Source organism: Pungitius pungitius, chromosome 21 (assembly GCF_949316345.1).
Source record: "Pungitius pungitius chromosome 21, fPunPun2.1, whole genome shotgun sequence".
Lineage (NCBI taxonomy): Eukaryota > Metazoa > Chordata > Actinopteri > Perciformes > Gasterosteidae > Pungitius > Pungitius pungitius.
Genome location: NC_084920.1, coordinates 12,257,936 through 12,275,898, shown reverse-complemented (window position 1 = coordinate 12,275,898; position 17,963 = coordinate 12,257,936). Strand labels below are relative to the sequence as shown.

The window sequence follows — 17,963 nt, the reverse complement described above, 5'->3', positions numbered from 1 at the left end:
TAATATCAAAAGTAAATTGTACTTTTAGGGTGGATTTTTCTTGTGAAGGCTCAGTATTGGGAAACTGACATTCTCAAATGAACTGATGCATTACTCTGGTCCCCAGAATGTTTCAGACCGCTCCCTCGGCCGTCTGGGTGACGCTGCACAAGTCCACCAGACGTCCAGTAGGCAAGGCGTGCTGTAAAACGAGGACCCTTTTGACAGTTCGGCCTGCAGGTTTATGTGTTACACACCTCAAATGGACACGTACTTGTAGCGCTCATCTAGTCTGCAGACTCCTCAGCGGGATTTTAACACATTCACCCATTCACACACTGATGGCAACGTTCAACAGCACTGTGGGAAGGTACACTGGTAACTGGGCGGCGTTGAAACATAAGAGCGTGTCACCTGATGTGCTGGAGAAAAACAGGAATAATGATCGGGCCAATCTGCGGCATCGCTTCTCTTGTCAAGCTAAATTTGCATTGTCCTTCGTATTTTCCATATTTTAACCAGTGTAAAATTCATTAAATTGCCCCAAAAAAACGACATTGATCAAAAAGCACACTACTATCCGAGTCTGCAAGCATTTGCAGGATGGGAAACTGGAGTACCCAGAGAACACCCACGCAGCTGTTGCATATTAACATCTCTCATGGCAAATTCCAGACTTCACATCAATAGGTAGCATCTGTTACCAGCAACGCTTCACACACGGTTCTGCATCCCAACCTTCACCTTGTTCGCTAGCTGTGGCACTATAGGGTGAATCCTGGTCGGATGTGAAATGTTCTAAATCCTCAATAAGAAATGTAGAGCTCAGCATAGGTAGTAAACAAGCTTGATGCTTGAGATGCCCTCAGACGTGACCGTGATGGAGAAGGTGGGCGCTGTCCGCCCGGACGGCGTTTTCTGGCTATAAACCAAACCCAGAGCAGCATACAGAGGGGCGTGTGCTCTAATAACCTGTCCTGGTTCTGCATCCACTGTGACCATGAACACGGGGGATGGCCTGCTGACTCTTCCTATCCTGCAACATCCCTCTTTTACTTAGAAGCCTCCACACCTGAGAGCTGCCCAACCAGTAGCCATCGTTGAGTAGTCTGGAAGGCTTCTGATGGGATTCATTTACTCACTAAGGGGGGAAATCAAATCTCAAACCTCCACCCTTTTTCGGTCTTAACCCGTCTTTGAGCACTGCCGCAGCCCACACGTTTCCACATTACATCACAGGAGGAGACAGGCGCCCGTCCCGTCGGTCCGTGGACTTGCCATGTGACCATTTGTCAAACGGCAAGAAAAACGTTTGTTGCTGCACGCGGTTTTATGTGGAGCAACGACAACATCAAAGTAATTGTGAATCTACTGTGAGGATGATGTGACACATGACAGGAAGTAGAAGCATCCACATTTGAGCTGCACCGCACATACTGAACTAGATGGACACGATTGAGGCTACGCTTCGATAAACATCTTCTTTAGGTGGGAAGAATTCAAAGCCCCAAACCGGCTTGACAGACGAGGGTCCGGGAAGGTTTTGTTGAATTAAGAAGACAATTGTGCTTCATTTAATTTGCATACACAGACAAAGATGTAAGGCTGCTACTGGAATGGACACGCGACCCAACTCCAACTTTAGGAAAGAATTTGGATGCACATGTGAAGCACGTAGCGTGCCCACGTAGCGTGAATTATCTGGACAACAGCACCATCTAGTGGCCGCCTACTATTGCTACGTCATGCTAATGAGGACGATATGGGTAGATCGGCTCAACGTTTTGTACACATTTTTTTTTCTTCATATCAAGTTGTTGACAAGTTAATACATATCTAATTTCTCAAGTCCTAATTTAATTGATCTTTTTGACAAATATACACACCTGCTGTGTTTCAAGAAAATATTACTTGAGTCGATGATTGATTAGATGGTGAGAAGGTGAGAAGAAAGTGGACGACTGGGACGTTCCATCAAAAGAACGTTCCTTTCATTCAAGAAAAGATCTCGTCTTTTTTTTTATTCTGCGTCATCGAAATATGAAAACAGACATTGTGTTGTGAGACACAAGAAGAAGCATCACATCGCTTCAGAGTACATCAGTGTTTATGAAGCAGTTCTCTGTAAAAAAAAAAAAAAAAAAAAAAAAGCACCATGGCGGCATCCTTGGTCCTGTGAAGCCGTGTTCCGCATCGCTCCGAAGCGGACCTGACCTCTTTCTCTCAGTCGGGCGTCACGGCGCCTGGCGCCCGCTCCCCGCTATGTGTGGGTGGGGCCAGCTCCGGGACTTGAAGTAGCCCCGCAGTCCTTCCAGGTCCACGGGGGGGAAGTAGGCCCCGATGCGTTTCCTCAGCCACCACTTCCCCTGAGCGGCGCTGGCGCTGCCCGGCTGGCTGAACTTGTACACAAAATGTTCCCCTCGAACCCACCTGAGGAGGAAGAGGAGGAGGAGGAGGAAGTGTGTGCATCTGATCATAAAAGCCCAGAATCAGCCTCTTTGTCATGGTGAGCAGTTTTGGACCTGATATGCTTGCAGCCATATCCGTTTACCGCTTTGGACGGTAGATAAATCTACAAACATAAGTGTTGAGGCAAGTTTTTTTTAATTGAAATAAGGAAATGGCCATTTATTCTGATTCTGACTCTGTGAACAGTGGTGCACTACGGCCTCTTGTGGACAAAATAAGTCCCACAACCACAGCGAAATGCCCCAATTATACAATGTTTTCACAGATATAGAAAAAAGTTCTTTTTTAACCTGGTAAAACTTTTGGAAAAGGATCATGGCACAGTCGAGAAAAGGACTTCAACCAAACTTTCTGCTTATTATTATATTTGAAACTATTGTCCTCACAGATGACTTTGTCTCCATTGCTGTCCCCGGAGCACAGAGTGAGTGCTCGTGGGTTTGTCACTTGATTCCAGCCAACATTTAACCAGATCATTAATCGTTGTAGAGTGCCTCGTGCTCCTAAAAAGGGGGTGGTGGGGGGGGGGGGGGGGGATCTTTACCTGGGAGTCTCCCCGCCCTGGAAGGGGTTGTGGTCGAGCAGCGAGAGGACGGCGCTGTCGTTGGACAGCAGACGCCCCGCTATGTGGATCACCCACTCGCTCTGCTCGTAGGTCTGTGGGGGAACGCGACACGTTAAAAAGGTGGCGGAAATCAGACAAAGGTGCAGACAGACTCTACCACACGCCCCCTTGTTTTATTGCACCATGTCTCTCACCTGGAAGGCAGCAAACCACATGAGCCAGTCCAGCCGGTAGTGGTACGGTGAGATGAGGCAGGGCCTTCGGTGGGGGTCCCCCGGCTTACACAGGAACTGGTACTCCTCCCACAGCGCCTGCGGGTCCTTGGGATCCCGGCTCAGCGTGCCCTGGAAAATCACCTCGGTACGCTCCTTGGTAATGCTGGACAGAGGTCAGGGGGGGGGGGGGGGGGGGGGAGTTGAGGTCAACTTTCCGTTCCTTTCAAGAGCATTCTGAGCACATCTTAAGGCCTCCCAGTGAGACGTGGTCTCAGCTGCTGTACCTGCCAAAGGCCCCGTAGGTGTTGACGATGCGCAGCGGGTCGAAAGAGGTGTTCATCACCTGCCTGGAACTGAGCAGGTTCATCACCACGGGAACGCTCAGGCAGCCAATCAGGAGGCCCAGAGAAATGTTCACTGCCCGGCGCATCAACATACCTGCAATGCAAACATTACGTCAGCACACACACACACATTGTGCACACATACAAAGAGTGGAATTGTATGTATGATCTTCAGCCTGTCACAGGTGCTGCAGGTCTTCTTTTACCTTTAGAATGTGGAACAGCATTTTGTTTCCTTGTTCAACGTTTTGGGAAATATGGCATCTTGTGTTTCCACAAAAACAGCAATTACAGCTGACACCAAGGTGACGTATTTGTTTTTGTCTGGCTGGTGGCTGTGTGTGTGTGTGTGTGTGTGTGTGTAGAAGCCATTCCATTAACTTCCATTGTGCATAATGAACCCGCCTTTTTGTCGATGTATGGCTGAAATACCTGTGATGACGTGATGGTGACGTCAGGGGGCGTTACTATTTAAATGTCACCTGTATAAAGCCAGGTGTGTTTTATTTTTTAAGGCGGAAGGAGAAACTATTTTCGACTTCTTGTAGGAGCGGTCAGTGAATTTCGCATTACATTTTCAGTTTATAATGAGTATTGTTTATGTTTCTTTCGCTGAACGAAACAAATATTGAAGTGACAGTACGAAAATGCACGTTGATTTTACTGGCCGCTCCTGCAGTGTGTGTACGGGTGGAAGTGGTTCCACCAGTCGGTCTAAGCATGTTAAATAAATACATACATAATCAAACTAAAACCCTTTCACTAAATGGTGGAACGCTTGCGCTCCAGATAGAAGCCCATTTTATATTCGTGCCCTACAATGGAGCAAAGACACTCATGGGTCCTATCAGATCAATTAGCGATTTTCTTTTTTACACATTTTAAAGCGTCAGTATTGTAAAAATGGATGATTTACAGATTAGCATCAATACCAACGTGCTCTACAAGAGAACAAGAGCCTCTGGACCCTTTTTACGTATGCCATTGAGTTGATTTCTGAATCTGGGGTCACGTGACAGTAACAAACAGATCTTATCTTACCTCCCGAATGGCAATAAAATATTCCCCCTATAGCTGCCAGGTCTGACAATATGGAAGACGCCATGTTTCAAGAGTGAATGAACGTTCATACCAGGTCACATGGCCCCTTCTCGTTGGGGAGTCTATGGAATCAGATTTTCTCATGTAGTGTTGTATCGACACTTATCCAAACTGACCGGAGTACCAGCTTGGGGGGGGGGCAGCCCTGTAGTGCAGTAGACAGGGGGCAGAACAATGAAGTCCAGCCACCTTTTACACAGCTTTCCCTCCTTGCCGGTCAGTTCCTCCTGGTGATCGGTCAGTTGGTTTGTGTCCTCGTGTGACTTTGCTGAATTTGACCTAATTAAACCGTTTAAAAACACTGGATGCAGCCACAGAGCAGCAAAATCACTGTTATTGTCGGAGGAGTCTAGAGGCTCTAGTGATGACAGAGCATGGATATCTGCTGTCAGATGGCAAGGTACCGCTGTGGAGATATCATTAACAACCATTTATGTCGATTTTTCGGTTGTTTGATTATGTTTTCCTGCAATAATACAGGGCTCAATTTCCGTGCTGGTGGGAGGTTGATGACCGGCATGCACTGCAGGTAACACACTACCCCCCCCCGAGCTATCCCTTCATTCGGCCACTCAGGCTTCAGAGTTTTTTGAAAATACCTTTGGTGGGTTTGTCCGTGCGTCCGGCTGACTCCTCGTTCTGGATCTGGAGCGCCGCCTCCTTGGCTCCACCGCGAGAGGAAAACAAGAAGGCCAGCGACGCGTCATCAAAACAGGCCAGGCTGGGAACGATGGTCAGCCAGTTGAGGAAACTGAGGTTCCCACTCACTATCAGAACCACCTGGACACACACACACGGGAGACATTACAACAAAAGCACAGACCTACTTTCAGTCATGCTAAAATCAGCTGGAGTCGACGGGTTTCAGGCACGAGGGGCGCTTGCCTGGAACAGGATCTGGGTGGCTCCGTTGAACGTGCGCATCCGCCGGCCCAAGAAGGTGAAGAACGGGAAGATGAGCTCGACGAGGTGGTTGGAGAGCGTCTCCAGGCGGTGGAACCACCAGGGCGAGCGATGCATGTAGTAGGACATGGGGTTGGGAACTGGCTGCGTCTGGGAGACACAAAAAACACAGATCTGAATGGGCGGTTTTTTGTTAACATCACGTCCTTTGAGCGATGAATTATTATTTTTATTTTTTTTAGACTTCTTCTAATAACGGAGACTCTCTGAGCTTCACTTTGCCGCATGTAGTCGCAGTGAAAGAGGAAACATTTCCATCCGTCAATAAAAGGTGGGACTTTATTTAAATGAAGGCAACATCGACCTCAAAACACTCACACAGAGCTGTGCAGTGTGTAGGTATGATTGAGTGTGTGTGTGTGTGTGTGTGTGTGTGTGTGTGAGAGGTGTAATAGCTGGACATGCAATTAGTTTCAGGTGAGCTGGTGAAAATAAATGCAGCACAGAAATAGGTGGTGAGGGAAAGAAAACAAGACACTGGAGCGCTAGTCTACACTCTTGTTGTTTTTTCTGGAATGGAAGAAAAATAAATGAAGGTTGGGGGGGGAGGGGGGAAGGGGGGAGGGGGGCGCAAGGAGCCATCAACCTCAGATGACCAAACAACCCCCTCCTCCTCCCTCCCCCCCCCCACCTGGCTGCAGTACAACAAACAAAACGCCGCCTGTACCGGAGCACACACGCGCGTGTGCAGGAGGCGTTCTGAATGAGAGCAGTGTGGTCAGAAGGGGGTTAATGGCGCCAGAGGCTTCCGGCGCCGTGTGTGTGTGTGTGTGTGTGTGTAAATCTGCCTCGCCCCCTTGGCCGTTGACAGTTGGAGCAGGTCAGAGGAAAAAAAAACGACCCGGCATGGAACGCGTCCAGAATGAAAGACGACATGCAGGCGACAACGTTTCTGTACACCTGTCGGCGGCGCAATCAGAACAATCGCGCGCCCCCCCCCACACCGCCGCCATTTTCAGAGTACAGTGGATACACTACTCGGCCATCCCATCAAAATACGCCCGGGGGTCAGGTTAGGAGTGAAATCCCGGGGAAAGTTCCTGGTTGCGTAACAACCAGCACCCTGAGCACAAGTTCTCAGTGGACACCTCCCAACTTCACTCCTAAAACAGGCTCAGTCAATTCAAATTGAACCATGAAATAGTTGCAAACACCTACAGTAGTTAATATACAGTCAAATATAATGTTGTTCCCTGTAATAGTGTGCACGCACCTCGTAGTGGTAGTCCATGCAGGTGAGATCCCTCCAGCATTTGTCGCCTCGGATTTTTATGAGACCCTGAAAAAGACAGAAAACACACGGTTTACGGTTCACGAGTCCTGTTGCAAATCACGTCAAATAAGCAACCATTACCAACCTATCAGAAGATCGCATTGCTTCCACTAGAATCCCTTTCTTACGCAAAGGATTAGGATTCAACCTCGCCCAGCTGGTGCTGGTGCTATGAATGCATTGACCTCTGCCACTTCATTCCCAACTATGCATGGCCCTTTGTAGAAAGCTCAATACAAAGAGGACAGGTGACTTAAGACCAAATGTGAAAAGCAAAATGGACACACACACACACACACAAAAATTGCTCCCATACTTTGGAAAATACTGAATGTATCCCTGGTACCGAGCTTGTTTTTCACCAAGTGAACCAAATAAAGCCATCCAGGGCACCAGACTGTCAATATTGACACATGAGCCGGCCGCATGGAATGCAGAATAAATCGTCTGCTAACTTCTCTAACCAGATTTACACAAGCCAGGACATTTCTCTCTTGATTGTGAGCGTCGCTGTTGACTGCAGCTGCTGGCTTGTTGCAATAGATGCTGCTGGTAATCCAATTCGGTCATGAGACCCTGAAATGTCAACGGTTGCAAGATGACGGGTCTCTGACCTGACAGGAGTCCGGACCAGAGACAGTGATGTCGATTTAACAGGAAGAACGTTGAGATTTAATGGAGAGAGTATCAAAAACCTACATGCATCTAAATACATGTGAACCGGTGGCTAAAAGAAGGATAGAAAGGTGAATTCTCAATGTGTAGCACTAAAAGAGGCCGTGACAGGCATCAGCATGACGTACCAATAAGTCACGGTAAGAATTGAATTGCACTTTGGCTAAAAAGGGAACTTTGGCCTTTCAAAACAAGTGAGGTAAAGAGCTCGAGTTCGTCCTCCAGTTAAAAGCAGACTTCGGGAAGGAAAATCCAGAAGCAATTTATAATGAAATGATGTTGTACCAATGCCCTCAGCGTGAGTGTGTGTGTAAGAACTGATGAATCCTCCTTAGAGGTGGGGATTTATCTACGTTAGCGGCTTATTATCAAAAGGTAACCAAGGGAACGGGACCATTGAATTCCTTTAATACCAATGGGACACTTTCCCACAGCAACTCCCTCAGGTTTATTTCCGCAGTTGAGCTGATTCAGTGCTTACGTTAGTTACAAATGGAAATGCTGTTACAAAATATCCACGTGACAGATGGCACCATGACAACCAGTACCCCCGGATGTGGGCAAAGAAGGAGCATCCCTTCACAGATTAGAGATCAAAAAAACTAGAGTGGGACAATTTGTGACATTTCATAGAGCCACTTAAAAAAAAACTCAACGGACCTGATGGGTGTGCTCATACACGCCATCTACCTCCCGTTTCCTGCGAGGGGGGGGGGGGGGGGGGGTCCTTTGAATTGTGCGCGGAGCCATGTTGTCCTCACAGGCAGAGACTGTGCGATGCTGACGGATGGTTGGTGACCCCCCGACTGAGACCAGGGCGGATCAAACAGTGAGGGGCTGCGCTGTACTTCACGCTGCTGAGCTGCTCATTCACTGTGACCAAGGCTCAGCTCCATCTCGTCCCCTCGTCCCCCCCCCCCCCCCCCTCCCCCAACCAATCATCCTGTGATCTGGAGTGGATTTGTAGATGGGATAAGCTGTTTCTAGGAAGGTTGCAGTCGGGTTTGCCATTATTACAAATAAGCGTTTTAATCTCAACGTGAGATTGCCAGATCTAGATTATTTCTTAAATGTAACGTTCGGATCCAATTGGGCAGAAACTTTACTGGGTGATCTAAAATATCAGGGTGAATTCTGATGCTGTCAATGGAGATCAACCATTATTTAACACAAGCAGAACTGGTGAAAAACAAAGTATAATGTTCAACAGATATTAGTAAATGCAGACGAGGGGATTAAAGAGGACGGCTTTCTAACTCTATTACTAAAATTAAAAATAAGATCAGGTTCTAGAATCAAACAGGTTGGTTCCCCTTGTATTTCAGTGGTTCTCGTAGGAAAAAACCCTGCTGGATGTGTGGCGACTGCAGTGATTGGCAGATCAAACAGAGTCGGTGGTCTAAAATTCACCATGGAAACTGTCAAACAACCAGACATGTTGTTTAGCCGCGCATATATTTGGGTTGGATTCCTAAATGCTGGCAGTGTTTTATAGCAAAGGACTGCTCCAAAAGAAACGTTCCAAAGTCAGGAGCACAAACACTGAAGTACCCAAAGGAATTAAACTGTTGCTTTATTTCTCCATGTTGGATACTCGTTCGTGTGTGTGTGTGTGTGTGTGTGTGTGTGTGTGTGTGTGTGTGTGTGTGTGTGTGTGTGTGTGTGTGTGTGTGTGTGTGTGTGTGTGTGTGTGTGTGTGTGTGTGTGTGTGTGTGTGTGTGTGTGTGTGTGTGTGTGTGTGTGTGTGTGTGTGTGTGTGTGTGTGTGTGTGTGTGTGTGTGTGTGTGTGTGTGTGTGTGTGTGTGTGTGTGTGTGTAGTACATGCCTCCTTTGAGTGGAATACCATTATGTCCGTGCAGCAAACCTGTGCATGTAATTGCTAACTGTTACTCACAGCTCCCAGCATGATGCGGACGATGAGCCATCTGAAAGTCCAGATGGAGACGAGGGAGGGGGGACAGCGGCGGGGGACCTGGGACAGAGTCCACAGCGGACACAGGAAAATGGCTAGAAAGCCCGTCTCCAGCAGCTGACTCTCCCAACCTGGAAAAGTAAACAATACGTTAAGTTAAGGTCTTGTAAACAAAGACATTTGTCACAGGGGAGGAAATGATGCTTGATGATATTAGCTGCACACAGAACACATATTTTGTGGGGCTATGGGTGGCTGCTACAGTAAACAGGTTGACTTTGTGATAAACAACGGTAGGCAGGACTTTTTAACACTCAGGTAAATACTTCCCCTTAATTTCAGAACTTCTATTAGATGAGGAAGACGAAATGGGGCAGTCCGTAATCGGCGTTAAGCTTAAAAACCGCAAAGCTCACTTACCGAAGGAGTACCTAGTGAGAGGAGAAAACAAAACAAAAAGGACACAGCAATATTAAATGACATTTTTTTAACTAATAAATAAACAGTCCTCTCTAATATTCACATTTATATACAGCAATTAAAGCAACTTATCATACTGCTTTTCGATAGGACTAGGCCTCAATGTGGGCAGCAGACTTTGACAAATAAGGGTGGTCACATGCAATATAATTATGGTCAGAGTGTCTGGTATAAATGAACACTTGTGATGCATTCCTTGATCCAACAAACTAAGTGTTAGAATGGAGTGGCGGGGAAATTAACTTAAGTTGACAAAACTGAAGATTATTTGTATTCATTTATTTATATTTTGCCCACTTTGGGGACAAGCAGTAAAATGCATTTTTCCACATCTGGCAGTGAAGACGCAAAAAATATTGAGGACAGCAGAGTTGCAGGCCAGAAAAAGAGAAAAAAAACTGTTTAATTAATGCTTGTTAGTGTATGAATTGTAAATCATAATCACAATATCAGGGACATTAAATGGGGTAAATTGTACGTATAGAGAGTTCTTGTTAATCCTCGTTTATCAAACTCACCACAGCTGTCCCACGCTGACCAGGGAGTGGTAGAGCACCCACAGAGTAACCATGACAACCATGTTGGCCATTCCCGTCACCAGGACGAATGCAGAGAGCGCCATCCCCACCAGCGCAATGCCGTCCAGGTTGGCATCCATGTCGCTCCAGTCCAGGAGCCAGAGGATGGACGGCGTGTAGGCGAAGGCGGCCATGCCTATCCGCCCGCCCACATAGCGCTTCACGCTGTTGAGGTAGCTCTTGCAGGGCATTAAGCCTCGCTCGCCTATCAGCTGCTTGTTTTGGTTGTACGCGACACTGAAAGCCACAACTGTAGAGAGAAAACAGCCGGAGGGGGGGGGGGGGGGGGGGGGACACAAACAAGTAAGTGAATCATTTAATTCATGCATGCACCTGTCCTGTATTGAGGGAAATCTGAGGTCAGAGGAGGGTCAAATAATGAGACAATGAGATGTGATTTGTAGACAATGCCATCATTCTGACTAACGATCTTGCATTCTTGCGATCTTGGTCAGATATATTGTTGAGGGATCCCTGGTCCCTTTGAATGGGTGGACAAATCTTGGAAACCATGGAGGGATTTGCATCTCTAGCTGCCCACGGGAGCACCGGAATGCCCCTGATGAGGAGGTGGACAACATCTTCACACCATTTCATTTCAATAAAATGCAGGATTTCTGCACCGATGTTTTACTACTTTACAGAAACAACTGAAAAGTATGTTTAATGGCAAAACAAAATCAACACTTCCATCACTATCTAAATGACCACTTGTAACAGAGTGTCCCCAACATGTCAAACCCATTCAGAGATGTTTTGGGACGTTTTAAATGAATTATTTGTAGAATTACAGAGCAGTGGGTCAGGTGATAGCTAACATAACTCCGACCTAAGGGGGTGAAAACAGATTGTAAAGAGTCGCGTTAAATCTTCAAATGAATATAGTCATCTGATATTTAAACATCAGCACAAGGGACAATACGAGCAAGCTAACTAAGTTAACTAACTACGCTAACCAACTAACTTAACCAGTTAACTAGCTATGAATAAAACAACGACATATCCGTTAGCAGAAAAGGACCCGCTGCCAGTGAACGCCTCACCAGCAGCGCTACACCGTGCTTACGGTAAATAAAGGCGACGGAGCGCAGCAGCACGATGCGAGTGAGCCAGTGAGTCCCGGTCCGTAACGTCCGAGGTGCCGTTTTTTCCTGCGGGTCCTCGGCTCCATGCTCCTCGCTGCTGTCGGCACACTCTGACTGCGTCTTTCTGCCGTCAACGCGTCTCCTCCGCACCGAGCTCTCCCAACTGTCAGCGGTGGCTGCCATGTTGACGGGGCCGCATGGTCACGTGACTAAAGGGACACGGAAGTTCTTCTTTAAAATAATTATATTATTAATAAAATAACATTATTATTAATAGTATTATTTTTATTATTGTTTGACTTTAAAAGGTTACTGAATAAAGTAACTATAAAGTAAGGTAATAAAAATGGAAAAACATGTTGGGGCTTCCTCTTTTTTTGTATATTTTACAAATAAATAACTTATTTAAAGTAATATTAAGCAGCATTGTAATGTCATTCTTTCTCAAGATGGAGGTAACACTACACATTCATACTGTTGCAGTATCTGGTGTCTGACAATGTATCTAACAATGTACAATATACTTTGCGCCAATCTTGTGCATAAAAATGATTCATACTCACTATAAAGGCCTATTATTTGTCTGGAAGAATGATGTATTTAATTTATATTTTATGTATTTAGATATCCCTAAAAATGTTGTCCTTACAATGGAAACGTAAGCAAAAATAATAATTTCTCTCTTTGAATGTGGACAAAAAAATACAACCCGGGTCGAGTTGCTATCAGAACCACCATGCAATGTTGTTTTAAAGTTGCAATGCAACTGCCTGCTCCATTCTTACAAAATAGGAGGAACTGTGGTTGTAAAATGTTGCAAAAGCCAATAGGACGCGAGGGGCGGAGAGATGCAAGTGGACTAGTAAAACAAGTACTAAAAGGAAAATCTAAACTGGTCAAAGTTTTCCCGGTTGTGGCAGAGCACGCAGAAGGGAAAAGTTCAAGACAAGACATTTGGGATATTACGTAATTTCGCGGGTGAACCGGGAGCTCCGGCGGAGCCGTGCGCATTTACGCACTCGGAGAGTTCCTCGGGAGTCGAGCCACCGAGCAACGTTTTACCCGCCAGCAATGACAGACGAGAGCATGTCCTTCACAGACCATCCGTGCAGTCCATCGGGCAGCGACAGCTCCGTGTCCCAGCGTGGGGCCGACCTGGCGTCCCCGACCTCTCCAGCGGGGTCCGTCGCGCGGGAGGCAGCGCGCCACCTCGGGGTCGCGCCCAAAACGGAGGGCAGCGTGGAGTCCGAGCGCTTCCCCGCGTGTATCCGCGACGCGGTGTCCCATGTGCTGAAGGGCTACGACTGGTCTCTGGTGCCGGTGCACTCTCAAGGGGAGAGAGGGCTGAAGAGCAAACCTCGGGTGAAACGGCCCATGAACGCGTTCATGGTGTGGGCGCAAGCGGCGCGGAGGAAGCTGGCGGACCAGTATCCTCACCTGCACAACGCCGAGCTCAGCAAGACGCTGGGCAAACTGTGGCGGTGGGTACAACATCTACAACATCTCAAGTCTCAGCTTTGACCAAAGGGCCATTGTATTTCATCCCGTTCGAAGAGCACCACTGATGAATCCTGGTTCGTCCCCCAGTTTCTTTTTTATCATCCCAAATGGGAATTTTACCTTTTTGGCGGACCTTGACTCCTGATAAAATTGGATGTACAAAGTAAAGGTGCTGGTTAAGTTATTAAGCATTGAAAATGAAGCTGCTAATTGACTGACATTTTCGAACAACTTCAATAAAAAGCTTGTGCAATAAAATATCTGAATTTGCGAATTATTAGCTCAGTGTATCAAAAGTAACAGTACTCATACTGGTTATATACTTTATCAAATAAACGAAATATACACATAAATAATATATATACAAATATATCATATATGTTTGCATTAGCATTATTGTTGCATTAATATGTACGTAATATTTTTCTATTTTTATGGGTGGTTTAAACTACAACAAAACATCAACCTTATTATCTCAACACACGTGTTGTGTGTTATTTCATGGTCTGTAAAGTAACTCTAAAGGATGAATTATGGAGGAGTAAATAGCACAAAATGTCAAAAGGTAATAAGACATTAAGACACTCCTTTTGAGAATTCCACACAGTGAACACAGAACATGGCAACATGTGTACTGTGTTCTATGCTCTCGCTGCTGTTTCAAAGTGCCCCCTGATCCAATGACCCCTGACCTTCTTCCTCAGACTCCTCTCTGAAACCGAGAAGCGTCCCTTCGTTGAGGAGGCAGAGAGGTTGAGGATGCAGCACAAGAAAGACTATCCGGACTACAAGTACCAGCCGCGGAGACGCAAGGCCACCAAGCCCACGGCCCCTAGAACCGACCTGCAGGGGGACTGTAGACCCGGAGCGGCCCAGCAGCAGCAGCAGCAGCAGCTGCAGCAGGGCTTGTATAAGACAGAACCAGGAGGGGGCAGGCTGGCCAACATGGGGGAAGTGCACCATCATTACCACCCAGACAGGACAGGTTAGATAACGCTTTAGGTGCCTGTGTTTCCACTTATAATGATGGAATTGCTTGAGTATGAAAATATTGATTGCTTTTGGTTCCCAGGTCAGTCTCACGGACCTCCGACGCCTCCCACGACCCCTAAAACCGACCCCCACGCGGGGAGCAAACACGGGGACAGCAGCGCCGGCTCCGCCCCCCCCGTTGGGCGCCACAACATTGACTTCAGCAACGTGGACATCTCCGAGCTCAGCACCGACGTCATCGCCGCCATCGGCGGATTCGACGTCCACGAGTTCGACCAGTACCTCCCCCCCAACAGCCACGGCCCGGCCCTTTTGACCCCGCCAGACGGCAACCCCCACGGCTCCCTCCCGCTGCCGCCCGCCATCCACTCTCACTGCCCCGGCGCCCCCGCTTGGACGGCCAAGGGCGCGGGTCCCACTGGGACGCCGGCGTCCTCGTCCGGTCGTGACAAACTTCAGATTAAAACCGAGCAGATGAGCCCGGGTCACTGCAGCAGCTCCTCCTCCTCCTCCTCCTCCTCCACTTCGCCGCCGCCGCCGCCCAAGTACTTGTCCCTCGGCTCCTCCACCTCCCCCCCCCCGTCCTCCGCCGGCCAGGCCGACTACAGCGACCTCCAGAGCTCCGCTATGTACGGCGCCTTCTCCGGGTACCCTGGCAGCCTGTACCAGTACCCGTACTTCCACTCATCTCGCAGGCCTTACTCCACACCTCTTATCAACAGCCTGACCTTGGCGCCACCTCCACACAGCCCTCCCCCCGGCTGGGAGCAGCAGCCCACCTACACGCCACTGAGCCGGCCTTGAAGAAGAGGAAACTACAGCACCCCCCCCAAAGAACCCAAAAGGAAAAAATCCATTAGTGACTTCTCAAGCAGTAGCCAGCTTTAATGACTTTTGAGAGATTCTAACGACTTAGAATAGTTCATTCCGGAGGTTTTGAATGTGGATTTCTGAAGGAATCCGCTGATATCTGTTGGCCCAGAGTCTCACATTCTCCGTCGATAGAAGTAGTTACATTTGATCATTTCCATGGAAAGAAAAGGATGAGATTATGAAAGGTTTCTCTTTTTTTGTGAGTGAAAAGGACACACGGTCTACGGGACGTGAAGCTCAAACCTGCACTGGACATGAAAAGATTCCACTCGAACTCCCCACTAATGAGATTTCGCTATGTGAGCAGCACCTATTCAAGACGGGCCGTTTCACGTCAAATAACATTTTCTTTTCCACGGAAAAAACACAGTATTTCTTTACCTTCACCTTCACATTGATGGGGTTCAGACTCAAAAGTGTTACTTTCAGTCTACTGAATCCAAAGGAGTTTCTTGTTTTTTTTTCCCTTTTTCGGGGGGCAGAATTATATGAAGGGTCTGCATTGTTCTGTGAGGATTTCCAAACCGCATCCAAGCCGAGAGATGGTTTCTCCTTCTAAATAATCTGATTAAAGAAAGTGATTGTAACGGTTTTAAACTCTGCAAAACACTGTATATATGCTTTTTGTGCCAAGATTTCAATGGAAAGATTGATAGCACTGGCATGTCTGCTCACTGAATACAAAGGTTTGAGCTGCCATTGACAGGTTGAATCCTACAAGGACCCCTTTACTTTGTGTTCACGTTGTCATTTGATACATTCAATTACATAAATGAGGTTATAGCCGCTTTAAGATCACATATCAATCCATTCACCAAAAAAAAAATGTGGGGTGTTATTTCTGGGGGCCGGATTTATCAATTTGGGCTTTCTAAATCCTCTTTGGAGTTTAAATAGTACAATCCCTCAAACCTTATCTAATAGGTATCATATGATCAATAATGTACCACTTCTGTAACTACGGGACCACCATGTCCCGTACTGGGACCACGTGCTTTGCATGTCGTATCGTAAAAAAAAACGTGTCGATCTCCACATTACACGGCGCTAAAACGAAGGAATGCGAGTGGACGGCACTCGGGCGGACAGCGGACGTCTCAGATCAGATGTTCTCGCTCCTGCTGCTGACACGTCCCTCTCTCCAGTTGCTTTCCAAGCCAGCAGCTGCTCCCGCTGCGTTTCCTGTGCGGAGATTAGACGATTTCACAGTCCCGGGCCCCGGATCGGGGGGGTGGGGGGGGGGTGTCGGGAGCAGGGCCCTGATGGACGGGACAGCTGGATTGGGGTTTTTTCACGCATTGTAGCGCAGAAATGCTCACTTGATTTATGACACATGGGAAAAAGGAGTGTACTTGTACGCACAAATCCCGCCTGACTTTAAATGGGTTTTAAAATCCGATCCTCAGGGGTCACACCGGTTAACACCACAGTAACGTGTAGTCCCCAAAAGGTTCAAAACATAGGAATCCCAGAAATAAAAGAAGAAAAAAATCGAAGCAGCATTTTTAGCTGCTCTTAATATTATCTTCAGCACAAACAAGGTGGCCGCTGAGCCGAATTTGAACCACTTCCCGCCGGCCTGCGTCAGCTCAGTGGCTCACTGTCCAAGCGGCTCCCACCGCGACGACCTGGCTCGCCAACGGCAACAACGAGGGGCCAGACAGAGGCCACATTGAGTTTTTTTTTTTTTTTTTTTACCCCAGAGTTCAGTGGGGGGGGGGGGGGGTGTGCCCAGGAAGCCAGCATGTGGAAGGTTAGTGTCAGCGTGGCGAGATCATCGGGCGACATGTACAGCCCCCGGGCCAGTTCTCCTTTAGCAAGGTGACTGATGGGCGCCATCTACGGGGACAGGAAGTAAGTGAACACGGCGCGCAGCACCTGGAGCACCTGGAGCAACGAGCTCCTCAGCTTTGCTTTGTCTTTTCTAAAACTGAACAGTTTAACTTGTTATCATGTAGTAATAGTAATTAATCAACCGAAGCCTGATGAGCCTATTGTTCCTTGAAAGGTGACTTACTGGAGAATTAGACTAGAACCCGCTGGCTTCAGAGAGGAATGGTCTTAGCAGACCTGCTCCTCATCTCCTCATCTCCTCGGGGTCATCCTCAGACAGATGACCCCGCCGGGTTTTGCTGCGTCGATTTAAATATGCATTTATTTTTATTGCTCGTGTGACAATGTTGTAGCAGCGCCATCGTCGCACTCAATGATTTATTGCAGACACCCTCTGACCGGACCAACATGCCAAAATAATCCTGTCACCTGTCTCTATCAACATTGTCCGATGAGCGAGCTCCCGATTAAAGGAAACGTCAGAGAATCCTGGAAAAATGGACGAAACTAGACTTTCAGCATCCGGTTTAAAGGATTTTTTTTAATTATTTAAACTCGGGTGTTGAGCCAAATGAACTCAAGGGCCGAAGATATGAAAATTAGATCTGAATAACCTGAATAATGAGAGTTTGACAAGCATCATATTTGCTCAGTAAAAGTGACGCGCTCGGCAGAAAAATGAAAACAATAGATGCCGCTTCATTTCAGATTCATCTGTATTCATGTTCACGATGAGACAACCTGCCACTGTGATCCAAGCGTCAACACAACCACGTGTCTTTAAAACAAGATGCACAATGCAAACCCCCCCCCCCCCCCCCCCAAAAAAAAACAGTTGTAGAGTCAAAGTGTTGTATAAATCACAATCCTCTAAAGCAGCGGTAACTGTCGACGGTACGAATAAATAAGAGAACAGCTGTCAGACTGAGGTCGTTGAAGAACCCCGCCCGGGTGCAGATCGGCCCCCTGCACTCGGAGCTTGTGTGTGTGTGTGTGTGTGTTTAATGCATATTTGTTGTTTAACAGCACTTTGTAGATTTCAGGTTTAACAGGGTCTCAGTGCCAGAGGTTCAAAAACGTCATAGGGTCCTCAACGGAAAACATCACCATTCCACCCACACACAC

At 47.4% G+C, this 17,963-nt stretch overlaps 2 protein-coding genes across 2 annotated transcripts; one reads left to right on the top strand and one right to left on the bottom strand.

Moving 5' to 3' along the window:
* Positions 1-1,944: 1,944 nt before the first annotated feature.
* lmf1 (lipase maturation factor 1) lies at positions 1,945-11,862 on the bottom strand. Its single transcript, XM_037463038.2, has 11 exons — positions 11,621-11,862; positions 10,495-10,804; positions 9,917-9,927; positions 9,479-9,627; positions 6,850-6,915; positions 5,559-5,726; positions 5,273-5,453; positions 3,513-3,666; positions 3,208-3,391; positions 2,993-3,105; positions 1,945-2,409 (listed from the first exon to the last, which is right to left on the bottom strand). The coding sequence occupies exons 1-11, from the start codon at positions 11,820-11,822 to the stop codon at positions 2,214-2,216; spliced, it is 1,734 nt and encodes a 577-aa protein (XP_037318935.2). The 5' UTR covers positions 11,823-11,862; the 3' UTR covers positions 1,945-2,213.
* A 78-nt stretch (positions 11,863-11,940) lies between these two features.
* On the top strand, positions 11,941-15,998 carry LOC119212535 (transcription factor Sox-8-like). The gene is made up of 3 exons (XM_037463039.2): positions 11,941-13,120; positions 13,844-14,124; positions 14,212-15,998. The coding sequence occupies exons 1-3, from the start codon at positions 12,711-12,713 to the stop codon at positions 14,934-14,936; spliced, it is 1,416 nt and encodes a 471-aa protein (XP_037318936.2). The 5' UTR covers positions 11,941-12,710; the 3' UTR covers positions 14,937-15,998.
* The last annotated feature ends 1,965 nt before the right edge of the window (positions 15,999-17,963 follow it).